General features: G+C 40.4%; 1 protein-coding gene and 1 long non-coding RNA gene across 3 annotated transcripts; both read left to right on the forward strand.

The window, feature by feature from the left end:
- Positions 1-362: 362 nt before the first annotated feature.
- Positions 363-4,030, forward strand: psmd14 (proteasome 26S subunit, non-ATPase 14). Its single transcript, XM_040010741.1, has 11 exons — positions 363-492; positions 1,274-1,336; positions 1,554-1,625; positions 1,720-1,839; positions 2,004-2,074; positions 2,285-2,435; positions 2,592-2,699; positions 3,258-3,332; positions 3,416-3,541; positions 3,662-3,724; positions 3,854-4,030. The coding sequence occupies exons 2-11, from the start codon at positions 1,289-1,291 to the stop codon at positions 3,950-3,952; spliced, it is 933 nt and encodes a 310-aa protein (XP_039866675.1). The 5' UTR covers positions 363-492; positions 1,274-1,288; the 3' UTR covers positions 3,953-4,030.
- Positions 4,031-14,678: 10,648 nt separating this feature from the next.
- LOC120720898 lies at positions 14,679-21,722 on the forward strand. Of its 2 annotated transcripts, none has more exons than XR_005693084.1 (3): positions 14,679-14,820; positions 17,826-17,911; positions 18,538-21,722. It is a non-coding gene; the product is annotated as an uncharacterized LOC120720898 (long non-coding RNA). The 2 variants fall into 2 exon arrangements; XR_005693085.1 differs by lacking the exon at positions 14,679-14,820 and adding an exon at positions 16,946-17,609.
- The last annotated feature ends 5,726 nt before the right edge of the window (positions 21,723-27,448 follow it).

The following is a 27,448-nucleotide window of genomic DNA, read 5'->3' on the forward strand; positions in this document are numbered from 1 at the left end:
GTGAAGCTCGCACACAAGAATTTCACTCACATGTACTGTACCAATGTACCTGCACATGTGATGTGACAATAAAAGTGATTTGATTTGATTTTGATTTGACTTCAAAAATATGTATATATTGACAGAAAGAGCTGATATATAAATAGCCATAATTCAGCTGGTTATATTAACAGAAAAGTTAATACAAATAATAAATTATAAAGAAATTTGATATAAAACTGGTTCTTCTTCTTCTTCTTCTTCTTCTTCTTCTTGTCGAATTCTGTAAGTAATCGATTTGTTGTTCTAAATGACTTAACATATATAACTGTGGCTCCCTCTAGTGTCTCAATGTTGCAAATGCCAGTCGGGCTCCACCAATATACGTCATTAGTGCGACAGTTACTCTGTTGAAAAAAGACGATTCTGGCTGATTCATTGTAGCCGGGTGGTTTGTTTCGGCTACGACCAGAAAAACAAACTCTTCTGAATACCACACAGGTCTGACAGCAGGTAAGTGGAGGCAGACGTTCAACACAGCTCACAGAAGTCATTAAATCTGATGAAAGGGGATTACTGTAAACAATTTGTTAATCATTTTCTTGTACTAAACGGTACAGGCTAAGTTAGCACAAACAGGCTAGCGCTAGCATCACGCTAATTGTGTCTTTGAACTCAGCTAAAAGCAGCTTAAAACAGTAAACAAGCTAAAACTATAGTCATCAGCCACAGACATGTAATGATACATTAACTAAAACATACGAGCCGATAATGTTTTATCAGGCTTATTATGTTACCGTATTGTGTTTGACGATTATGGGTGAATTAGCACATTGAAGCTAACTGTCATTAGCCTTTTTGCGGAATATGGATATTTGATTAATTAATGTATTTTTTTGTGTTACTGGCAGTGCAGTTTAGCTCATTTTCTGCACACAGTGCTTAGAAATAGTCAGAATTCTCTACTCGAGTTTACTCGTTCGGCCTACGTACACCGTGACTACACTTAACGTCTAATCTCATAAAAACAAAATATAACCAAAATATTAAAATAAAATATGTATAAGGTACATTTATTTTAATGTGAGCAGTTAAATATAATTTTAAATAACATATAGGGTAATCTTATTAATTTGGAGATTGTCCAAACGGAGTAAAATCTGATCTCTATAAGTTTGCTTTGAATAAATGTGGACTCAAGGAACTATTACATATAACTCTGTATCTTCACAAACCATGTCCTGATCACGAGTTTAACAAAGCTTTTTTTTGTTTGTTTGTTTCTGTTTCTCAGTTAACACATCTCAGTATGGACCGGCTGCTTAGGCTCGGAGGTGGAATGCCAGGTCTTGGCCAGGTAACATAAAGATAGCCAACAGTATTACATAAAAAAAAAAAAAACGGCTAAAGGGGAGTGCTTGTGTACTGCAGGTTTTATCAGATGGTTACTGCCATTAAAATAAATATTACCAGAAAAAAATCTAACTGATACCTGGATTGTGGTGATTAGTAAAAGCTGCTGCTGTCTTACAAAAGCCTGAACTAATAAAAAAAACACTGCTCCGCCTCCTCAGGGCCCCCCAACAGATGCACCTGCTGTGGACACAGCAGAGCAGGTGTACATCTCCTCTCTTGCCCTACTCAAGGTAACACCTCTGTACCACATCATCAGCAGTAAATATATGATGTCCATAAAAAACAAAACAAAACATCTCAATGACTTTTCATGCTATTCCTCAGATGTTGAAACACGGGCGTGCTGGTGTACCCATGGAGGTCATGGGATTGATGCTGGGAGAATTTGTTGATGACTACACAGTGCGAGTGATTGATGTGTTTGCCATGCCGCAGTCAGGAACAGTAAGTTCATTTGTCCCAATCTCCTCCTCTAGATTACCAAGGAGTGCACAGTTGGATAATAAACACCTTGTTTGTATCATGATATGACCAATTTTGAAATAAATTTGTGATGATTAATGTTGACTTTATACTTTTTCACAAAATCACAATTTTGTGCCTCACAGGGTGTGAGTGTCGAAGCAGTGGATCCTGTGTTTCAGGCCAAGATGTTGGACATGCTAAAGCAGACCGGCAGGTAACACGCTAATACTTGAGACTATATAAAATGAATAAAAACTCATTTTCAAAAGGACAGTTTGATCAAATACCTGCTTGGCTAGTAATTGATGCATAAAGTGAAGGCTTAGAAGAGAAAATGAAAAGTTTTTATAAAAAAATTTACATTAAATGTCTCTAAAATCATATTCACATATGTCTGCTGTCCTCTTCCCGTGCTGTTTAACAGACCAGAGATGGTGGTGGGATGGTACCACAGTCACCCTGGGTTTGGTTGTTGGTTATCTGGTGTGGATATCAACACACAGCAGAGCTTTGAGGCTCTGTCAGAGCGAGCTGTCGCAGTGGTTGTTGATCCAATTCAGAGTGTCAAAGGCAAGGTAGGGATGAGTGGGTACCAAGGAGAAACCCTCTAATCAGCCTCTTATTATTTCAAGTGCAGCGCACAAGATCAGTTATTAAGTGAGAATTCATAATGAATTAGTGATGATGATCGTTTAATTGTGAAACGTTTTTTCCTCCACTGTCATCTTCAGGTTGTTATTGATGCCTTCAGATTGATCAATGCCAACATGATGGTGTTGGGTCATGAACCAAGACAAACCACATCCAACCTGGGTCATCTGAACAAGCCTTCAATCCAGGTAACCTGCTGTTTGTGTTCTTAGAACATAAGTTTTTTTTTCTTAAAATCTCCTAACAGATGGTAGCAAAGTGTATTGTTATCTCCAGTTTCTGAACATCATATGCAAAGTAATAGTCACTCATGCTTCTCCATAAAATTATGTTCAGAGTTTTCTTTGAATATTTGCAGACAACATCAGCTGTTTGATGTTTTGTTGTTAGTGTTCAGTTAGCCTCAACAATCAGCTTGTTATAACATGATCAAACACAATTCAGTTAACTTTATTTACATGCAGTTAAATCGTTGCATAACAGCATATACCTGAGGCAGTTGGCACTAGTAAGGTTGCATTCAGAGAGACGTGAAGAACAGGAACAGCTGTGTGCCCTGCCATTCATCACACTTCATTTCCAGCCATTGTATTGAAACTAAATCAGTGTAAAAGATCTAAAGAGGATTTTTTGTAAAAATTCAAAACAAATCCAGTGTTAGGGATTTTTTTTTTTGTGCAATGTTTGTTGACATTATCCAAAAAGGAAAAAAAAAATGCTAAACTTGATGTTTCTTGTGTTTTCAGGCCCTGATTCACGGACTCAACAGACACTACTACTCCATCACCATCAATTACAGGAAAAATGAGCTGGAGCAGAAGGTTTGAGTCTCACAACCTATTAAAGAGTTAATACTTTTGTTAATTTGTGGTAGAACATATGACACATGACTTATCTTATTCAGATGCTGTTGAACTTGCATAAGAAGAGCTGGATGGAGGGTCTGACCCTGCAGGACTACAGCGAGCACTGCAAGCACAATGAGACCATCGTCAAAGAAATGTTGGAGCTGGCTAAGAACTACAATAAGGTGCGACTTGAAATAATTCAGCAGCAGATAATGTTTTTTTTTATTTTTTTTATTATTTTTTTTACCATACTGTTCCACAATACTGACATACTGTCATGTTTCCATCTATTTCCACCTCAGGCCGTTGAAGAAGAGGACAAAATGACCCCTGAGCAGCTGGCAATCAAGAATGTTGGAAAACAGGTAGATTTTTGTTTGTATTTATTGTAAACTTTATTGAAACCAGGGAATTCTCAAAAAGGATCTGAAAATCTTGACCCTGTGGTTTACATTTTTCATCTTTTTAAAACTTTTTTGTTATTTAATCTACAGGATCCCAAGAGGCACTTGGAGGAGCACGTAGATGTTTTAATGACTTCCAACATTGTTCAGTGCCTAGCTGCCATGTTGGATACAGTAGTTTTCCAGTGATTGGGCTGTGTGTGTATAACTGTTAATATTACAACCCTTGTTTTCTTTTATATAAAATAAATGTATGTATGACAGTAATTCCTGTGCTTGTGTCTGGACTGACTTGTAGTGAACTGAACTTGTTAACAGTTACTGGAGGAAGTTGAACCACAGCAAATACACCACAGGGAGAAATCTAGTTTAATTAAAGCAGGGCACTTGGAAAAGCTTAATCCAATACAATGTTACAAATATAAGAACAGTAACCTGTCAGATGACGCGACGCAAAAAGTGCCCACTTGTAAATAAGCAAAAACATACCCGACTATTTATTGGAAAGAACCAGAAATGTCAGATTAGGTTTTATAGCTGATGTAATCTGTCAGAAACTGGAGTCCGGTTGACTGTTTGCACCAAGCAGTGCAGTCTATTAATCAGTTATTCTAAAACAGATTGTAAAAACAACTCTGAACATTTGATAAATAAGTGCCAGCACAATATACATGACCACCTTACTGTAGCTTTTACAGAACATTCAAGTATTATCAGCCAGATGTTTTCCGTTGTTGGAGGTTTCAGTAGCTTAAAACAAAAAGTGGGAAAAAAAGCTACCATGAAGTTACTGCTTTTATCAGAATATATTTTACAGACATCACAGAGGGCAAACAACTTTGTTCTTTTGTGCCAAAGCTTCTAATATCACTGAGCTGACTCAGCAGAGACTCTCTATGTTCATGTAACGCCTCTCTTGACCATTAGATGGGGACAGGGTTACATGCCACAGGGCCAATAGCCCCACCTTCAGTATTAAAATCATTTGACTGCTGACCTGGTAAAAAATGGGCTCCTTCCTTAGGGTTTCTGTTGAAATGGTTGAGAATCCCCAAAACTATAATGCTCTTATATAAAATGCATTTACATAATTCAACTAATGAAGAAACAAAGGTTCATATGCATACACACGCTCTTATCCACACAGAGAGAACTTTAATTCTTTTTTTTCTTCTGTACTGTACTTATGGAAGTAAAGAAATCAAACCATTTGTGAGGCGCAGACTTAATTTGAGGCTTTATTTTGAGGGGTTTTAAAAAAGTTTTGGACTGACGTTTTTTTTTTTATATGAAGGGTTTCATTTTCAGGAGCTCAAAGTTAATTGGACCATTAGTATATTTTTCACTGCCTTCAAGTGCTTCTTGTTTGTGGACCTCTCTGCCTTCAGGTTTGTTTTCAGGAGCTGCAAAGCATGCTTTGTTGAGTTGAAATGAGGTGACTGACTTGGGCATTGAAGAATATCCAATTTCTGTGTTCTTTTAAACTCCTGTGTTGCTTTCACATTTTGCTTTCGGCCATTATCCATCTGCACTGTGAAGTGCTGTGGGATCACTTTTGCAGCATTTGGCTGAATCTGAGGAGAGAGTACAGCTCTGAACACTTCAGAGTTCATCCTGTGACTTCTATCCTCAGTCACATCATCCATAAACACTGCCAGTAAACGAATACTACTGGCATCCACACATGCTACAACACTGACAGATGTTTTACAGGATATTTTTCGTCATCTCCTTTTCACTCCCTGCCCTTCTGGTACAAGTTAATCTTGGTTTCATCTGTTCAAAGAATTTTTCCAGAACTGTGCAGACTCTGTTTTCTGGGAAAGTCTAAGCTGACCTATTTGTTGTAGAGTACAGCTCTGCAGTTTGCACCTTGTGGTAAACCCTCTGTGCTTGCCTTTATGAAAGCATCTCTCAGTTGTAGACTTTGACAGTGATAACTGGCCAGATGTTGTGGAAGGTTTTTCTTGACCAAGGCAAGACTTGTTTGCACAAAGTCAGTTTACAGGAAAAATATGAGTAATAATTATGTTTCCTTGTTTTTAGAAAAAGGACCTAATCAGTGAGACTGAAAGGTCCTTTTTAGTGTGATTCTGCTGACATTTGCGTCACTTCGTATGTGAATCAGCGATGAGGACATGGAAAAGAAACTGCACAGATAACAGCTTTTCTAGAAAGGAGGAACAAATAAAGTAATGATGTATTACTAGACCTTGGTATGAACTGAGAGGCTGCACGAACTGTAAAGTTTACAAATTACATGGCTGAACATACAGCATCTTGACAAAGACCTCATTCTCAGCTTATGCAAAGGCGTGTTTATGTGTGGGAGAACTCATTTTCTAACAGCAAAAGCTGAGCCTAACAGCCGATGCTCGTCTTAGTTCATTAAAAAGGGAAAAAGACACAATGGGTTCACAGGATCTCAGCCAGACAAACAACATATATCACATCAACTCCAGTGATGGCGAAGAACGTGGAGCATATGGTCTCGCTCCTCTCTACCTAATATATACTAACTGGACAGATAGTTATGACAGACACGGTCTCCTGCCCTTCTGTCAACCTTAAGGTATTTCAGGCTACGTCATTTTTGCTCCTCACCAAAATCTCTGCAACCCAAAGCTGTGAAAAATGATTTTTTTTTATAAAAAGGGCTGTTCAATTAAACAGCACACTCAAAGACATTTGGAAATGACAAAGCAAGCCCACACATAATTCAAAAGAGTTTGATATCAAAAACATAATATTCCAAGATGTATTTTACAGCTGTGCAGCTGACTGGAATTGCTTGTCCAGTTCATGGTTGCTGGGAACTGAAGCCTCGTCCAGCTGTCATACAGTGAGAAGCATGGCACACATTGGACTGGTCACCGGGTCATCACAGGGCTAACGCACGCACACACGTGCACTCAAATTCACCTCAATGTCCAATTCAAGATCACTAGTTGACCTAACTAAATATCTTTGGATAGTGGGAGGAAGCTGGAGTACCCTTTCAAGATCTTTGACCTAAATTAATGAAAAATTAATGAAAAGCCAACAGGAAATCAGTAAAAGCCTGGCGTTCTTAATAATTGATAACGACTCAAGCTGTAGCTTTGCAAACATCAAAAAGTATCAGTAACATTCTGTAAATGTATAAAATTATAAACATTTCAAAGTGTCAGTTTATGTAAGAATGTGGAAGGATGATAATCCCTGGTTATAAACGTTACCTTGTCTTTCCCTTCCTGAAATTCTTCATGGGGTTATTTTAATGCAATCACACACTCAGCACTCTATTGAACCGCTTGTTAATGTAAATATCAAGTCAGCCGATCACATGGCAGTAACTCAGTGCAGTTGATTTAAGTGACTTTGAATGTGACGTGGTTGTTGGTACCAGACTGGATGTTCTGAGTATTTCAGAAACTGCTGATTTATTCAGATTTTCCATCATCTCTAAGGTTTACTGAGAATGAGTTTTAAAAGAGAAAATATCCAGTGAGAAGCAGTTGATGAGGGTCAGAGGTCAGAAGAGAATACCCAGACTGCTTAGAGGCGATAGAAAGGCAATAATAACTGAAATAGACAGAAGCAGAAGCAGATGCCATGACCATCTCATTATGAATGCAGATTATACATATTTATGGCTGCTTCCCATAGCATAGAGCATCCCAAGGGTGCAGTTGACACACAGTGACTGTGTGATGTTGTCATGTCAATATGGACATGGATATGTTACCATCACCTTACTGAATCTATGCCTATCTATCCCTTTGCAGAAATTAGGCTCCATAAATGCTAAAAAGGTAAGCATTATTTCTCAGTTACAGTGAATAGATAGAAAATAAACTGTAGGAAACTAAACAGAAGAAAGAAGAAGAGAAATAACAAGTTAACATATACCAGTGACACAGTCCAGGGCCTGATCAACCCTGGCAGGGCCTCCTTGGATGAGGGTGTCTAGTGATAATGGTCGAAACACCCGATGAATACAATGTCCACTACTGACGATGTGTCCCAAATTTTAAAATGATAAACTAGATCAGATCTCTAATCCCTAATCCTAACTAAGGAAGGAAAATGGCAGATTAGCCTGGGTAAAAGACTGAAAGTTGAGGCACACAACAACGTGTGCTGCTGGCAAAGTTTCTGGGCTGCCTTTCCTCATAACAGCCATCCCTCAAGAGTCTCTCCATCTAAAGCAATGCATTATCAGGGACTGTAACATCTAGTTTTTTTTTTACTGAATGTGTTTGACTCTCACGCTTTCATGTAGTGCACCATTTTTTAGAACTCAACCAAACATCTTGACAGCTTTAGGGTGAAAGATTTCAGTTGGTAACTTCCTTAGTGCTTGGAGGATGAACCGTAACATTACATCAGTGATTACTGACGCAGATTCTCTCAGATCTTTGATGTCACCAACAGGCCAAAATGTTTACTTTTTGTGAAAGATCTCCGTAAGAGACCTCCGATGTAAGCTACACTGTGAGGTTCATGTTGGTGAGCTTTTATCTTTCATCAGCTATTAGACCAACAGAGACCATCTTGTAAAAATATTATGTTTCCACACCCAATAAAGACATAGTTATAGTTCCAGATAACAATGTTGTAAACCACAGTGTATTTACACCACAACGTACATTCAGAAACAAAAATACAAGCCTACAGAAGTAGCAATAAAATGCCTAATTACTATTTATATAAGTCATCGAAGCATAGCTTCTTTTGTAATATTAGTTCAAATGTATGAATATTGCATTATTATCACATTGTAATAACATGTTTGCATTTCAGTGGAGTTTATTATAATTGATTCTCTTGTATAAACAGATGGATATCACCATATCTCAATAATAACTCACTTACCTTCACTTACCTAAAAACATAGTCAGCATGAAGGGCCAATTCACATGCAGCAAGTCTGTGTATTTAGGTACAAAGTGTACCTTCATATTTCTAGTGCTGAATCATGCTAGCTTGCACTGGAAGCATTTTCAGACATATTCTTCTGCAAATGTCAGGAGATGTCTCCCTGAGATTACAGCACAAAACCAGTCGTGCGCACGGAGCAGCAGCCATAACAACAACACAATGTTATCTTCACCCTCCAGAAACTTCCAAACTTCAAGTCTGAGCTGAATGTATTTGTTGTTGGACACTTTTTCTGGGAATGAGAAAAGTCTGCTTTCTTTTTCTTAGAAGACTTGGGAAGTTTGCTGCCTCTCCATGTTTGAGTATTCATGCAGCTGATCCTTCGTGGTCAGACATCATCTTCTCTGCCTCCCCAAATCTAACAACATCTTCTCCTGCAAGGAAACTGAAAAGACACCATCTTTTGGTATCTCTCATAAAAAAGTGTTTTTCTCCCTGCTTCCAAAGGACTTCCAAAGAGATGAGCTAAAGAGGGAGGCGTAAAACAAGGCAGGCTCTTTAATAAATGCTGGAGCTGTTTGGTGCGGTTCAAGAAAACAGATTACTCCCACGGGGCCACGGCCAAGCACACAGCACTCTGCTCCACCTTAGTGGACTGGAACCAAAGGATGACAGAGTTAAAGCTTTTTAATTGTCTGCTTCTGCCAGATGGACAATTTAAATTATAGCAACAAAAAAAAAAGGTTTTGTGAACAGTTTAAAAATTCTTAAAATGCTGTTGACAAATAAATCAATAAATCACATCTCATAACTTTTAACTTTTATTAGGTTTGTGGAGGTTTTCATCATCTCACATGATCTTTACCTCGTTTTTTTTTTAGCCATACTCATAAATGGCTCTTAGGATTTTTGTTCAGTTACTCACCGCTTTGATCCAATCAGAAATATTTTGACAAATATTTGATTGCCATAAAACTTTGCCAAAACCATCTGCAGACGATGACTCCAGAGACTTTTCATCCAGCCAATATCAGGTCGAATGTTTTACTGATTCTGGAAAATTGGGAAAAATCTTGATGAATGGGCAAAAACTGTGATATGGACATATTTGGTTTCCAGATAATAAATCTGAAATACCTTTTTCTCCAGCACAACTAAGAATTTCTAGTAAAATATCTCACCAGCTTGGGTGCTATTAAATTTAGTGCACACATTCAACAATAAATTGCAATAAACTTCTTGGGCTTTTGATCTCATGCCAGCATTGGGGAAGATTTGACTTTGCTTAATACTTTTAGTTTTTCACTGGTGCGATAATGTCTGAGTGCAGCTGTTCTGTTTAAATGAAATGATTCAGTTCATGATCTGTAGGTGTTTCTTTTCCATAAATGATCATATTTTATATGTTTTAGAAACCAAGTAGATCGTCTCAGAGTTTATATAACATTATTGATTTATGTAAGCAGCATTTCTTGCACTTGTGCCGCCTGAGTTTGGCAGCTGTTTTCAATTTAAACATGATTTTACTTGGACACATGTATTAAGACTTGCGACTGGCAGAAAGAACACACAGATATTTATGGTAAGTTGATGGTTTCCCAGATTTACACTGCTTCTACAACCTGAGAAGCAGCAGGGTATTTTTTTTTTTTTATCCATATTCACAGGACAGTTATCAACCTTTTTAGTCACATAGAGTTCTCTCTATGATTTTTTTTTTTTTTGTTTTGCTTCATAATAAAAGTCTTATGTTTATGGTTGTGCCACCATGACATTTGAGGACATACAGTGATGGTGAACATTAAATTATCTCAATATCTTTAGAATTAATATTATTTATAATATGGGACTATTTTAACAATAAAAAAATCTGAGAAGCAAAGTTAATTTGTAATCTTATATTTATGGTTTTTAGATAGCAAAATATAAAACAATATACATTATTTGCACTGAAAATATTTTACATGTTTTAGAACCTATATAATTATGCGTTCAGACACAAAAATATCATATTATTGATCCATATATACTGTGTACATGTGTACAAGTTTATTGAGTTAATTCCTCCTATATCACATGCTGGTATGTTAAATTGCACAATCAGTTAGCACGGAGGTTGTGACTGTGTCATCTATTTTGAAATGTCCAGTTATTTTCAAACACTGCTGAGTTTGCACCAATGTGAGGTTTTAGGTCTTTTTATGCCTGGAAGTTATACTTCTACCACCTCCACTGTTACACAGTGAAATTCTTTTAGCATCATGTTGCTTCTTTTATGTCTTTTGGTATTAGGCTGACATTCAGCACAAAGTGTTGCGCAGCCTTTGTAAAACCTCACAGAGCTGCTAGCACTAAGCTCTAAACTGAGTTACTTTAAGTGCTCGGAAAGAAAAGCATCATTTTCCTTTTCATGACAAACAAGAAAAACTCCAGAACAGCCAGCGATTGGAGCTTTGGGTGATATCACGGCCCTCTCTCTGTCTTCCACATGTGGAGATCTCCACAATACGCTGAAGGTGTGAATAAATATTTCTACTTGTTCGTTATTGCACGAAGCTGTGAAGTTTGGCCAGTGGTCTGCACATCTGGAGGAGCGTCTCTTTGAGGCGATAAGGACCCGCCCGTGAACCCAGATCTGATTTTCCAGAGTCTTCCTAGAGCAATCCCAACTGTATTTCCATTTTCATCTTTTAAATGATTCAGAGTAAATGTGAAACATTTGGACGTTTTAAATGCAATGCAATCTGTCAGACAGCTGTGGTACGTCAGCTTGGTGTCTGTTCTTGTGCAGCCTGCCCCTCCAGGCAGAATGCCCTTAACCTGCAAAGGTCCTTCCCTTCTCAGCAAATCTGTTCAGCCAAGAAATAAACAGAGCTTCACTCTTAAATCATCCTGTTTAGTTCAGCTCAGGCTGCTTTGTACCTGCAGTGTTCTCTCTCAAACATATACAGGATGTGATAGATGGTACCTGCCACTGTTAGAACAAGGCATTACATCGCTGGGCTATACTTTATGGACTTTAAGCAATAATGTGACACAGTAGGCAAATAAATAAATTAGACCTTTGACTCTAATGCGTCAGTGAAAAGAAGCAGAAGTTTGAACCTGGCTTCATCCAACATTCTGACAAAGCAGACATCAGTGACTTCTGCTAGTAAAATTTCAGCCCTGTTTATCTTCCTCTTAAGCTTTTAATTAATCAAAGTCAGAGAGGAAATGATCATAGTTTAAACCATCAGTTACCACCTGCCTTCTAGCCTCTTTCACCAAAACGCATAAGAGAGAACAAATGAATTGCAAAGATGGAAGCAAGTAGTTATTCTACCTCTAGGGATTCATGTTTTATGACTTTATTCGTCCCTTATATATGCACCAGACACCAGGCTTTATTCACTTTTCTTTGTAGAACGTTTTTAATTCCTCTTTTGAGATGATTTGAGTTTTGTGACATGTGCATTATCGTGCTGGAAGCAGCTTTCAGAAGACGCGAACACTGTGGTCACAAAGGGATGGACATTGTCAACAACAATACTCAGGTAGGCTGTGCCGCTTTAATGATGCCCATTGGTATTAAGGAACCCAAAGTGCGCCAAGAAAATGGCCAGAAGCCTGAACTGCTTTCATGTTGTTTCTTCCAAATTCTGACCTAACTATCCAAATGTTGCAGGGGTAACCGAGGCTCTTCAGATCAGCCAAAGTTTTTTTTAATGCTCTGTTGAAAGATTTTGCTGAGCCTGTGTAAATTGTAGCCTCAGTTTCCTGTTCTTAGCTGACATTAGCAGCCAGTCTGGTCTTCTGCTGCTACAACGCATCTGCTTCAAGGTTCAGTGTGCTATGAGTTCAGAGATAATGTTTCGCTTTGCTTGGTTGCAACAAGTGGTTATTTGAGTTACTGTTGGCTTTATATCAGCTTGAGGCACTCTGGCCATTCATCTCTGTGTGCTTTTAGGGTCATTGTCCTGTTGGAAGATGACCCTTCACCCCAGTCCAAAGTCCACAGTGCTCTGGAGCAGGTTATCATCAAGGATGTCTCTGTATATTGCTGCATTCATCTTTCCCTCAACCCTTTCTAGTCTCCCAGTTCTTGCTGCTGAAAAACATCCCAACAGCATAACGCTGCCACCACCGTGCTTCACTGTAGGGGAGGAATTAGCCAGGTGATGAGCAGTGCCTGGTTTAGTCTAGAAATGATGCTTCACATTCGAAAGACTTCAATCTTTAGTTCATCAAACCAGAGAGTTTTGTTTCTCATGGTCTGAGAGTCCTTCAGGTGCCTTTTGGTAACCTCCAGCTGGGATGTGATGTGCCTTTTACTGCTTCTGTCTGGCCACTCTACCAGGCAGCCCTGATTGGTGGAGTGCTGCAGAAATATTGGTGAATGGAGCTCTGTCAGTGTGACCATTGGTTCCTCGGTCACCTCCATTACTGACACACTTTAACTTTAATCACTCATACTGGAAGAGTCTTGGTGGTTCCAAATTTCTTCTATTTACAGACTGATGGAGGCCACTATGCACCGAGACTCTGGGAGACTGTCAGTGCTACAGAAACTTTTCTATACACTTCCGCAGATCTGCACCTTGATACAATCCTGTCTCAGAGGTCTACAGAAAATCCTTTGAACTTCATGGCTTGGTTTGTGCTCTCACATGCACTTTATGTAGACTGGTTGCTTCAAATCATGTCCAATTAACTCAATTTACTATGGGTGGACTCCAGGCAAGTTGAAGAAACATCTGACAGATATCAGTGGAAACAGGATGCACCTGAGCTCAATTTTGAGTGTTGTGGCAAAGGCCATGAATTCTTAGGTAAATGTTATACGTTTGTCTCTTGGTTTTAATAAATTTGCATTATTTCAATCTAACATTTTTCACTTTGTCATTATTTATTAGTATTTTGTGTAGAATTTTGAAGTGAACAATGCATTGAGATGCTGCCGTTTGATTGGCTGATTAGATCTTTTCATTAAGGACTGTGAGTGCTGAATGAAATCAGATAGATTTGCTTGTGCTCCTGGTACTATGCAGAACATTGGTTAAAATAAGAAGGAAAGTAAGGCCATAGTAGCAAATGATGTGAACGTTTAAAGGTTTAAAAATATAACATAAAAAATGCTTCAAGTGTTATGCCAGACTCAGTGTAAACACTGAATTGTTTGAATTTGTTCTCTTTTTAAATATACTTATCCAGTAAATGAAGCTTCTGGTCTGTATTTAGTGAAGTGGTGTAACAGCAGACCAGACCAAAAGGCAAACATGGTAATTATTATGTTTAACCATCTGTGTTAGAACTACGTCACATTTAGAGACTAATTTTTGGCTTAAACTTTTTGTTACTGTCCCGATTTGTTTTCGTTCTACTTTGATGGGGAATGCTTTGTCCTCTGGGCTTTTTTTAAACTGCCAATTACCTGGAAACGGAAACACTGACTAAGACTTCATTTGTGTTCAGACATGTGCAAAATAGATCAGGTTATACTCATAAGATTAATGGCCAAACTTAAAATTCACAAAGGGGGCCTACATACCTACTCCTTCTTCTAATAACGTGAAGTCATTTCTCCCCTTGATTACCTTCTTTGTCAGCGTTATGCAATGAAGTCATATGCTTCCAATCCACAGGAGAGAGCGAATAAGTGCAGGAATTTACCAGAAACTGTTATCTTTCAAGGCAGATAAACACATCAGGGAATAGCTCACCCCCACCAGAGTGTTTGTTTAAAGGTGCCTCTCGAGATACTGGATGGACAAATGATTGTTAGGGAGGGATTCGATAGTGAACAAGTACACAAAAGCCATCCGGAGCTGTCATAAGAACATGCAATTAAAGCAGCAACGATGATTCGTTTCTAGATGGTTTTATCATGAAGCAACATCCTTGGAAAGCAGTGAGGACTTCACAGGGCTCAGAGTTGTGTCTCCAGAGCGCTGATTTGCTGCATTTCTGCACTTTGTTTGTGTACGCTGGTCCTTAGGAGGACGGGGGGTGGGGGGTGGGGTGGGCACCTGATTGGTGCATCCTGCAGTCTCTGCCTCCGTCTCTGTGGTACAGCAATGACAGTAACCGTAGTGTGATGTCGTTGCCTGGGACTGTATTTCCACTCTCCGTCTGTAAAGTTCCTCAGTGGTCTCGGAGTGATGATGTCAGCGTCCACAGAGTTTCCACCACAGCACAGAGCCTGCAGAGGGGAAGTGAGTGGGTGTGTGTGGGTTTTGTATGTGCAGTCGGACCAGCTGCGTTTGCACAGAGAAGAGGGTCTGCCGAACAGAACCACAAAACAGAGGTGCTGTTTTTCATTGGTCTAGCCTTCAGGGACTCACCGTCTGGGCTGGTGTTATTTAAGTCAACAATGAACTCGTGACATATTCCCGCATATTCCTGCACACACACGCACACACACGCACACAAGTTTCTCTTTTAAGATATCAGTGGAAGTACAGCCAAATAAAGAAAAGTCCTTCTGAGTTAGATGCATGAAATATTGTATTTTTTATTTTATAGCTGGAATTCCTAACAGCTTATGATCGTTTCGGGGAAGTCTGGAGATACTGGTGGGAAGTTTTCTGTTACACAGATCAAGTGGATCTAAAATGTCAGTGCATGGATTTATTAAGCCTAATATTTCTGCCAGATAATGATGTTGTGGCATGTGATATGCTGGGTAATACATTTGTATGCTTTCTGAATATTTTGATAGAGTCGTTTGGATGAAGAGGATTAAAAAAACAGTAGTTAGAAAATATTAACACCTCTTGTCTCTTTCAGAAACAACCTGAAAGAGACAGAAGTACAGCTGAGATTCAAAATTTAAACTCCACGTAACCTACATCACTCTCTCCCAGTTGCATTCAGGGTCAATTTTAATCATGCTCCTGTCGCGAAAACCAGTTCTCCCGCCACTGCTTTAGTTTATGAACAGAAGAGAATGGGAAAGCTAATGATGAGACCGTGAATGCTACTCACTAAACCACACCCTGCTTTATCTTCTAGTTTTCTGTTTGTCCACTAAAATAGCTTTGAAAAATGGACTTCTAGCCTGAAACTAGCTATTAAAACTATAAACTCCTTTCTGAGATGACCAGGCACATGTTTACTGCTGCTCTGGCTTCATTTTTCAGACCCAAAGGTTATGTCCATCTTTTACAGTCATGGCAAAAAGAAAGAATAATCTCTGCCAGTTTTAAGGTTGTATGTGTGAGGACACAATAAAGCCACAACACATGACATATATGACCATGTACACCGTATTATTTATTTCACAAAAACTAAACCAAAACACAGAAGCAGTGTGTGAAAAACCAAGTACATCCTAAAGTTGAGTAGTACCTTAAGTGGTTCTTCTTTTCTTTTTTTGGAACTTACTTTTATTCATCCATCAAACATCAACATCTTAATGTTTGGGATCGTTGCCATGTTGCATGACTCAGTTTCAGCCAAGTTTAGCTGTCAGACAGACGTCCTCACATTTGAGTCAAGTATATTTTGGTATACAGAGGAATTCATGATCAACAGAATGACTGACAGGTGTCCAGGTCCCATGGCTGCGAAACAAACGGTGCTAGGTGTGAGCTGACATGACATTTGTTGTTGGTGGTGTTTTTTTGCTGCTGTGGATTATAGATGAACATCTCCCCTTTGGTCTCATATGCCATTTTTTCAGATGTCCTTTGGTTTTTTCAGATTCAGCTTTGCAAACCTAAAAGGAACATGGTGCTATAATGTTCCTTTTTCTCCAGGCAACCTTAGCAAGCTATAATTGTCTGCTTTCTCTAACTGTACGATCATGAATTTCAACATTGACCTTGGGATGAATTTGGTGGGATCTTGAATTATTCATGGTGCTTTTAAGATCATTGCAACACCTGACCTGTGAATTAATTGTATTTTACTATATATATATACATACATATATATATATGTATATATATACATATGTATATATATATATATATACATATATATATATATATATATATATATATATATATATATATATATATATATATATATGTGTGTGTGTGTGTGTGTGTGTGTGTGTATATATATATATATATATATATACACACACACACACACACACACACACACACACATATATATATGTGTGTGTGTGTATGTATATATATATATATATATGCAGTAAAGATGTTTTCCATTTGCAACTTCAGCAGTGTTTAGGTCAATTGTAGTTTAGCCTGAAATACTGTGTCGATATAAACACAAGGACAAAAGTTTCTTTTACATGTTGGAACATGTGCTGATCACTTATATATGACTTATTACCTGGATCGATGCTTCACACCTCTTATGGTGTCACTGTTTCCAGTCTAATGTGTGAGAAAGTCAAGATGTTCCAACTTTTCACCTTGAAATAAATAACATGACTCAGATGATGTTAACATCTGCTGCTTGTCTTCAGGGGGTACAAGAGCTGTAATTATAGGAGGTAAGAAAGGGAGAGAGACATCAAACCGGTGCAAACAAACGAATGCACGCGCATACATGGTGAGATGATGTCACACTTTTTCCGAGCTCCTATCTTCATCTGTTTAATAGCCTTCAAAGCTGTGCTGTGGGACAGACTGTGAGTTTGTATTGTGTCTGAAAAATAATTGCAAAGTAAGGGAGGGTGGATGTGAGGCAGGGTTCAGATGTTGTTAGGAAGGCCTCTATTCGTTTGTTTGTTTGCTTCATTGTGTTGTTGCTTGTTATAGTTTCATTATGAAAGAATTTCCTTTCCAAGAGAGTGAGGCTTTTTAAAGGGCTTGTAACTCCACTCTGCTGTGGTGAAGTGTAGTGCTGTGCCAAACAGGGAAAGCTTTAGGAAACTCTTTTCATTTCATTCTTAATGTTTTCTCCATGCAAAAAATTATTCTGCTGGGAAATAATGTAATCAGGACCGTCAATGTGCCCGTCCACAGACTGTGAGTCATTCTCCCGCAGCTTGGCTATGATTTTGTCATGCTGCATTGCCATACACGTGAGTCATAGCAGCAGCTTATCGTTACCCAAAAGAAAGTTTATTATTACAGTAAATTTGGTTTATTTGTCTATTTAGGACATCAGAAAATGTGCTCCGGTAAACCAACTAATAGTCACATTCAAGTACAAAACATTCTGTGAGCTCAGTGTGTTGTGGTTAAAGAGTTTGGGTCTCTGTGCCACAGACAGTAAAACATTCTGGCATTTCCTTCAGACAACAGCACTACGGCAAATGGTCAGAGGAGCGATGCAGTCAGTGGAGCCAAATGGAGAGGAATACTCAGACTGAGACCAAAAAAGGTAACTGAAGAAGGGCAGAGGAGAGTGGGGGATGGTGAAATTGGCAAAACAACAACAACAAAAAAAACAAAACAAGGAGGGATAAAACACGAAAAGGTGGAATGATATCTCGCCCACATTAAATTATTCCCTGATGATGCGGCTGCTACTGCGTCATCACTTTCTGTTTGCTTTAGCGCTATTTGAACCATTGATGGTCTGAAGGACCATTTAGGTCGAACACTTTTCCTGGCACGTGTCTGCGTGGGTTCCCCCTTCCTTCCTCACACAGTCCAAAGACATGCATGTTAGGTTAACTGGTGACTCCAAATTTTGAATGTGAGCATGAATGGTTTTCTGTCTCTCTGTGTTAGCTCTGTGGCAGACTGGCAGCCTGTCCGGGTTGCACCTTACGACAGCAGGGATAGGCTTCAGCTCCCCCACAACCCATAATAGGATAAGATGAAGAAAATGGATAGATGGATTTAAATGTCAGAAAGGGGCAATTTATGTGGCTGAAAAAAAGAAGCTTGTGAGATTGTTTACATCACTTTGACTATCATTTTCTTTCCCCCCTTGTTTCAGCCAATCAGCCTCCACTCTGTATACTTTAAATCTCTCTGCTCTTCTGTCATTTTCCCTTTCAGGCTCTCATTTGTTGAACCCACCTCCTCTCCGCTTCACCCTGGTCACTCAGAGCGCCATCCAGGTCTCTTTCATCATCTTCACCACCACTAGCGCCTATACTTTGAGGGTGTTGTCCTAATTCCTGTCACCGCTGGGATTCTGTTCTGATGTGATGGATCATCAGTTAAATTCTTTAAACTGATGAATTTTTTATGTCAATAAATCATGCCCAGTTCTTCAGAAGCGAATCCAGTAAATCCAGTTTTCTTTGATTTAACACTTCCAAATATAAACTCAGAATCAACTTTCAGATCACTAAATCACTACAGTTATCATTACTGTTTCCCCGGGAATGTAGTTGCCACACAAATGTACGAAATGGATGAAATGGTGGTCTTAAGCCCGCTCAGCAAATATTGTTAATACTGTTGTTAGTACCAACATCTTCAAACAAACTTACCCTCTTCTTAAAATATGGACCGATAATTTCTTAAAAGTATTCACAAAAGCACATTTCCAAAAATTACATGCATAATTATAAGTAACAGTAAGTTGAAATCGCAAGACAAATAATTTGAAACTGCAAAGAAATCCCTGACTCAAAAACAAGTTTATAATAAACTTACATGCAGCATGACTGCCCCACAAAGCAAACGTGAAACGTACAGCAGACCAAGATGCACTTGGTGAAATCTTAAGTATCTACCAGCTTTCATAATGTTGCTTTTTTGTGATGAAAGCTTATAACATCAGGTGAATCGCTGGCAGGACATTTAATCCTAACAAATCAACAATATCATAACAAATCAATCAATCAATAAATAACACATTTCCTTCCACCTCCAACATCCCATTAAGCTATTATGGAAAGAAATTATGTGTTCATCACCTGATACCTTATCATTATCTTGATAGTGACACAGCTAAGTCCTCTTAGAACCTTATTGTTGCATTCATGATAAATCACACATTAAGAACATGAGATTTCAGAGTGTTCTTTGAACTATTTGACGTAACGAAATTACAAGAATAAAAGCCTGGGAGATTGCTTTACGTCATATTCCTTTTGAATGTGTAACTTAGACAAAACATGGGACAAATTACTTTCTGCTCTATAAATGGGACTTGAACCACTTCAGGGAAATGTGAACAATCTTGCCGTCTGCTTTAGTAGTTCTTTGTGGAAAGTTTTCCCCTCAAATGATTCCAGTTTCTACTCTAATTACTGAAAGCAATTCAGACTAAAAAAAGGTAACAGGGGTAATTTGTAGTTGGTGTTAACACTGTTCCTTGTGTTGATAAACAATTAAATATTAAATACATAATTCCTTTAAGAATCCAATTAAAAAGCAGAGGGGTGGAGGCTGGGATGGTGGATAAGCCTCTGTCTTTGAAGGCACCTTCTAATTTCCCTTAATCACAAAGTTTCTCTGTGCATAATGCACTAACATTAACCAAGCTCACCTAAACCATAGCTCACAGCCATAATTCTTCTAGTTTAACACTACTCTAGATGCCATATCCAAATACCGTAGAAGTATGACGTTCAAAAGCGGTGGAAATAAATGCAATAGAAATGTAGAACTGACCAAATCCGAGTTTGCTTACTCCTTTAATATTGACTTTCTGGTTTAGAAATAGGATTGTGATTCTCTTTGCATGAGAGGTCACAGTTTACAGTCTTAACATCCTCATGACCCTACCAAAGCTGAAGAAATGCCATTATATCCCCACTGTTAGCCACTGGTAAAATCACTGTGTGGGTGTGAACTGTGATCCAAGCTTCACTCACCAACTACAGCAGACTGCTCATCCACACCCTTTCTGCTCTCACCTCTCTTTAACATCTCTGAATCAAGCAGCCCAGTCCTGCTGTGCCCACGCTGGCACTGCAGATATGGAAGCCAGTGAATTATTTCAAGTAGTGGTGTCAAAACAGAATGCAAACACTGTGTGTCTGCACAATGTGAGACATGGCTGTAGCTCAGGAGGTAGAGCAGGTCAGCTGCTGATCAGAAGGGTTGGTGGTTCGATCCCTGGCTGCCCCAGACTGTGTGCCAAATATGCCTTGGGATACTAACTCTCTGATGCATTCATTGGAGTGTGAAAGCACTTGAAGCATAGAAGAAAGTGCTTGGGTGGATGAGGGAGGTTGTATAACATCCTCTGGGAGAGTAGTAAAGAGTCAGAAAAGTAAGATTACTTCAAACTAGTCCAGTTTTTGATCCTTGGGTGCCCACATCTAACATACTTTTCTGGCAGAGGACAAACAACTGTGTGGACTATGTTTGCTGAAGTGTCTGCAGTGTGTATATTTCTGGAAGTGTCTGACTGTGTGTCAGTTTTTGAAAGAACTGTCGAGGTGTGTACTTGTAATTTTGGGCTTTTCATTATTTCTTCGAACTTTTCTTTTCCCAGACTGGAATAATTGTACAGCATACAGCTTTAATGACTTGAAAAAAAATTGGGTGCAGAAATGTGAATTTATTTAGAATTTTCTCTAATCTAGGGTAAGGAGTAGACATAGAGGCTCAAATATATATGCACTAGTTTCAGTCTTTTAACAAGTGCTGCTGAAGGTTCTACAGTGTCTTTTAACTTGACAAGGCCAAGGATACCTGGTAGTTTTTATTTGCCAAAAGTGGTGACACATCAGCATAACTGATGTGTCACTTGGCCAAGGTCAGGAAAAAGACACAAACTTTGATTGACACATTTGAAATTGACTGAAATTTGCAGTTGCCCACAATAACAAGGGGTTTGTCTGGAGGAGTAAAGGCGAGGGTTTTCAATCTTAAAATCACCATACATGGTCAAAGATGGCGGTGGAAGCCTCATGCTCTGGGACTGTCTTGCTGCCAGTAGTACTGATCCTTGCACAAACTGGATGGTATAATGAAGAAGGCATACCTCGAAAATTTTTTCAACTTCATGCCAAATCAGCATGAGACAGTTAAAACTTGGACACAGTTGGGTTTTCTAACAGGACAATGATCCCAAGCACACATAAAAACTCGTGCTTTTTGAAATGGAAAAGTCAGGCTAACATTAGGCCTTTGGAATTATGTTCTTGACCTCAGACCTATTGAAAATTTGTAGACTATGTTGCAAAGCCAACCAACTAACTTGAATGAACTCTACCATTTCTGAATTTATAAATTTTGCCAGAAGCTTGTTGATGGCTACCAAAGTGTTTAATTGAGTTGCAACTACTGTACAGTACTGGCGCCGGTGAGGTCGGCTGCCGTCACGACTGCTCCGACCACTTTTTCTTTGTCTCTGTTTTTTAAGTTAGTTTTCAGCGTTTCTAAATCTGCAAAATCATCACCATTGGGTACATTAGGTATGACAGTGACACTCTTGTTTCTATTGGTATACAATGTACTCACAATTCGAAGTTTTTAACTCCGGATCCGAGCTGGCCGAGTGAGATCTTGAGGGAGAACAAAGGGAAGCGGCGGCGGCCTAGAGGGAAGCGAGCCGGCGTCAGGAACAGGCTGAGAGCTCGTGCACACCGCACACCTCTGCCTAGCATCCTGCTCGCCAACGTCCAGTCACTGGAGAACAAGCTTGACGACCTCAGGGCCAGGGTAAAGTTCCAGAGAGACATTCGGGACTGCAATCTCCTCTGCTTCACCGAGACATGGCTGAACCCAGCGGTGCCGGACCACGCCATCCAGCCGGCCGAGTTCTTCTCGGTTCACCGCATGGACAGGACACGGGACTCGGGGAAGTCAAGGGGAGGCGGCGTGTGTTTAATGGTGAACAACAACTGGTGCAACAGTGCGAACGTTGTTCCTCTCACACGCTCCTGCACACCAAATCTGGAACTTCTGTCCATCATGTGTCGTCCTTTTTATCTACCTCGGGAATTTACATCGGTCATTGTAAGTGCCGTTTATATTCCACCACAAGCGGACACGGTCACCGCCTTATGCGAGCTGCATGAGGCACTCACACAGCACCAGACACAACACCGGGACGCTGCGCTTATTGTGACGGGGGACTTTAATAGCGCCAACCTCAAACGCGCAGCGCCGAACTTTTATCAACACATCACCTGCCCCACCAGAGGTGAAAGGACACTGGACCACTGCTACACTACGGTCAAGGACGGCTACAAGGCACAATCCCGCCCTCCGTTTGGCAAATCTGATCACGCCGCCATCTACCTCATGCGAAAATACAAACAAAGGCTGAAACAGGAAGTTCCGGTTCAGAGGAAGGTCGCGCGCTGGACGGATCAATCGGTGGCCGCGTTACAGGACGCACTCGACGACGCAGACTGGAGCATGTTCAGAAACAGCTCCGATGATGATGTCAACGTGTTTACGGAAGCGGTTGTGGGATTCATCGGGAAACTAGTGGATGATACCGTGGAGACAAAGACTATCACAACGTTTCCCAACCAGAAGCCGTGGGTGGATAAAACCATCCGCGACGCTCTGAGATCCCGCACCGCTGCCTACAACACGGGACTCACGACGGGGGACATGGACCCGTACAAAGCCGCGTCATATAACGTGCGGAGGGCGGTGAAAGAGGCGAAGCAGCGCTACGGGAGGAAACTAGAGTCACAACTCCAACAGAGTGACTCTAGGAGCCTGTGGCGGGGACTAAGGACAATAACGGACTATAAAGCACCAACAACCGGTATGACGAACGCGGCCGTGACTCTGGCAGACGAGCTGAACACTTTCTATGCTCGCTTCGAGGCTGCAGCTAAGGACTCCAACGATGCTAGTGCTAGCGGCGCTAACGGCTGCAGACAGGAAGATACTGCCAGCACCGGAAACATGCTCGTCATCTCCGAGCATGAAGTAAGGAGAGCCTTCAAAAGAGTGAACACCAGGAAAGCAGCAGGACCAGACGGCATCCCAGGTCGTATCCTAAGAGACTGCGCATACCAGCTAGCTCCTGTGTTCACTGAGATATTCAACATCTCTTTATCTCAGTCGGTGATCCCCACATGATTCAAAGAGTCCATCATTGTTCCTGTCCCGAAGAAACCCCACCCTGCTTCTCTCAATGACTATCGCCCTGTAGCCCTCACCTCAGTAGTGATGAAGTGTTTTGAACGCCTGGTCAGAGACTTCATCATTTCTTCACTACCAGACACACTGGACCCACTACAGTTCGCTTACCGTCCAAATCGTTCCACAGACGATGCCATCTCTCATCTCCTCCACACATCACTCACTCACTTGGACACTAGAAGGGGGAATTATGTTAAAATGCTCTTCATAGACTACAGCTCTGCATTTAACACCATAATTCCCTCCACACTCACCACCAAGCTGGAGCATCTGGGACTCAGCTCATCTATGTGTCAGTGGATCTCCAACTTCCTAACTGGCAGACCACAGGCAGTAAGGATGGGCGGACATGTCTCAGCCTCCACCACTCTCAGCACTGGAGCCCCCCAGGGGTGTGTTCTGAGCCCCCTGCTGTACTCTTTGTACACATATGACTGTGTGGCCACTACCAGCTCCACCACCATCATCAAGTTTGCTGACGACACCGTCGTGGTGGGCCTGATCTCTGATAACAACGAGACGGCCTACCTGAAGGAGATTAGGAATCTGGAGAACTGGTGCCAGAGGAACAACCTCCTTCTAAACGTCAGTAAGACAAAGGAGCTGATAGTGGACTTCAGCACTAAGCAGGAGAGGAACTACCAGACCCCCGTCATCAACGAGTGCCCAGTGGAGAGAGTGGACAGCTTCAAATACCTCGGAGTTCACATCACGCAGGACCTGTCATGGTCCTGTCACATCAACACCATGGTGAAAAAGGCCCGTCAGCGTCTCTACCACCTCAGACGCTTGAGAGACTTCCAACTGCCCTCCAAGGTGCTCAGGAACTTTTACTCGTGCACCATAGAGAGCATCCTGACGGGAAACATCTTAACCTGGTTCGGGAACAGCACCATGCAGGACAGACGAGCTCTACAGAGGGTTGTGCGGTCAGCTGAGCGCACCATCCGCTCCAAGCTCCCTGACCTGCACTCAATCTACAGCAGGCGGTGCTGGACCAAGGCCAGGAAGATCGTGAAGGACCTCAGCCATCCCAACAACAGACTGTTCTCTCTGTTGAGGTCAGGAAAGCGATTCCGCTCCCTGAAGACCAACACAGAGAGACTGAGGAGGAGCTTCTTCCCGCAGGCGATACGGTCTCTCAATCACACCACCACACAGTACTGACCCACACATATAGTTCTTACACACACTGGACATTCTGGACATTGTTTTCACTTCATTACTTAAATCACTTTAAGCATATTTGCACTGCACAAGACATAATGTGGATTGCACAACACTGGTCACTACATTCTTCATTTCCAGTTAATACTTGTACAGCTGCTGTTATTGTGTGTATATATATATTTATTTATTTATATTTCTTCATACATTCTTATATAGTTCTATATTGTGTATTTTGTTGTACAGTTGTTTTATTTTCAACTTTAATTTATATATTTTATCTTATTCTTTCCCAGTTAAATTTACCCTTCATTCTAATTTGTGTTGTACAGTTATTTCATTTTTAACCTTAATTTATATTTTATTCCTTCCTAGTTAAATTTACCCTTTTTAATTTTTCATATTTATTTCCTATCTTATTCATAGCCTTTTCCTTTTTTGTTTTCTTTAGGTCACGAGCAGTTGTCCAAGCATTTCACTACATATCGTACTGTGTATGACTGTGTACGTGACAAATAAAATTTGAATTTGAATTTGAATTTGAATTTAAAGGACATTTAACCAAATATTATTATATTTGAGCCTGTATGTATAGTTTTGATCCTGTGTGGATCCCCCTAAATTAACTTGTTCACTCGATTCTTATTTTTTAAGGTCATGAAAGTAAATGTACAATCACTCCACTTGGAAAAAAGAGTAGTATGTGTATGTAAACTTTTAACCAGACTTGTAAGCCAAGTTTTTGGAGCAGTGGGCAGTCATCCTGCAGTGCCTGGGGAACAGCTCCAGCACTGAGTGTATGCCTTGGTCAGGGGCACTTAACAGGCCAATTTACCTGTCATGGTTTTGATGGATACCCGAACAGACAAGGTGAGAGCATGCAAACGCCAAACAGACATACCTTCCACTGGTTGTACTTGTTTCTGTGAGCTGATAATGTTATGAGCCACAGTGCTGCATGTTATATCATGATGTATGTCGTACATTTTCCTACGTAGGCTGACTTCACCTGGGATAAAGCAGGTAGTCCTGCTTCGCCATACGGCCCCAGGTGAGCTGGCATGTCCCTGCTGTCTAGACAGGAGAGTGACTAATGGTGATGGTTAAGAAAAGGAACACAGTTAATGACATTTCCCCTAACAGGATTGGAAAGTGTGTTTGCATCATCATGGTACAGCTGAAAAAAAAATCTTTGATGTTGGGTATTTATTGCACACAAAGTTGAGGGAATAGTCATCTTTATGCATTAAAATGAACATAGGCAGAGAGCAGACAATGAGAAAACACACAGAGGAAAGAGATCTGATAAGATTGAAATACTTTGTTTTTAACTTATGAAGGTACTGCAAACCTTCCTTTGGCTTCCCTGTGGGGCTCACACTGGGAAAAGGCTTTACGTGGTGGATGTGGAAAGCATCATGATGCAGACAGGAAACCTGGATCACTCTAAGGTGCTGAATGTTATGTATGCACCACTGGCCTACTCCGATTTAGAAAATAAAACCCTATGACTAGTAAAACACATTGTGAAACAGAAAATAGTGGAAATCTAAAGGTTTTAAAAGTAAAACAATCAGCATTTGAGCAAAATGAGCTTTTATTGCAGAATGGAATAACTATATTTACTCAGTAGCAACCACGCCATCCTTGTGTTTGCCTGTGTGTGTTTGTGTGTGTGTTTTTTTTTCTGTCTCAGCAGCACATCTGACTCTTTCTTGGTCTGTTCAGACACTTTTCCAGGAGGTCAGTAAAAGTCCTGACCACTCAAAGCACTTCTTTGTCTGCTTCCTCCAGCATCTTCTGAGGACCTCCTTCTCCATGAGAGATGACGAAGCAAGCAAGCTGCGGCAAGCGGTGCGCAAACGCACATTGCAGACACACACCAAACAGTGTGAGTAACTGGTCAGGCTTGAGTGACTCTCTACCTCGCTGCCTTTAGGGCTTCCTGCAAGTCTTTTGGAAATGTGCCCTGTCCATGTGAAGATCATCACCTTTTCAGTGGCGGCAGAATCACGAGTTCATTAATGTGATGAACAAATTAATCACTATTAGCTGGTGTGACAACAGGAAAAGGGACAGACACTTACGCATGGGTCACAAATTCTGTGCATGTCTGTGAAGCTCATTCTTGCAACCCTAACAAAGTGGCTATTTTTTCACTCCAGTGGGTAAACAAGATGCAGACTTTTCCCATCAGCCTTATTAAAATAACGGGCACAGTCTGGGCAAATTAACCCCAAAGGAAGTCAGCTTCTCCTTTCTACGTGGAGTGATTCACATTGGCCTGGCTGTGGATGGCGTGCGTGAGGACACAGGTTAAAGAAGACCACAGGTCCTCTTGATCAGGCCCAGTTTGTCTCTTACTCTCTCACACAAAGACACCAACTCACTGCCGAAATGGAAACAAACATTTGCTGCCCTGTTAACGGTGTCCTTATTTACATCTGATGTCATAGTGTAAAAAACACAGACAAGGTTTCCACGCTCGAAAGAGAGGTATCAGGAAAGACTGCTGCCCTGCAAATGGCGGTACAGATAGGATTAAGTTGGAATTGTTGTATAAACGGTGTCTGGCCTGAGGAAACACAGCTGTCTGGAGAAGGGGAGGTGATAGTTAATATTTTAGTGAGAGTAGCAGAACGCTGCTCTTAGATTGAAACAGACCCTAAACATTCATCACCAAATACAAACTGCTTACATTTAAATGGCATCTGTTATGCAGGTTCCA

Source organism: Simochromis diagramma, unplaced genomic scaffold (assembly GCF_900408965.1).
Source record: "Simochromis diagramma unplaced genomic scaffold, fSimDia1.1 OVJJ01000603.1, whole genome shotgun sequence".
Classification (NCBI taxonomy): Eukaryota; Metazoa; Chordata; class Actinopteri; order Cichliformes; family Cichlidae; genus Simochromis; species Simochromis diagramma.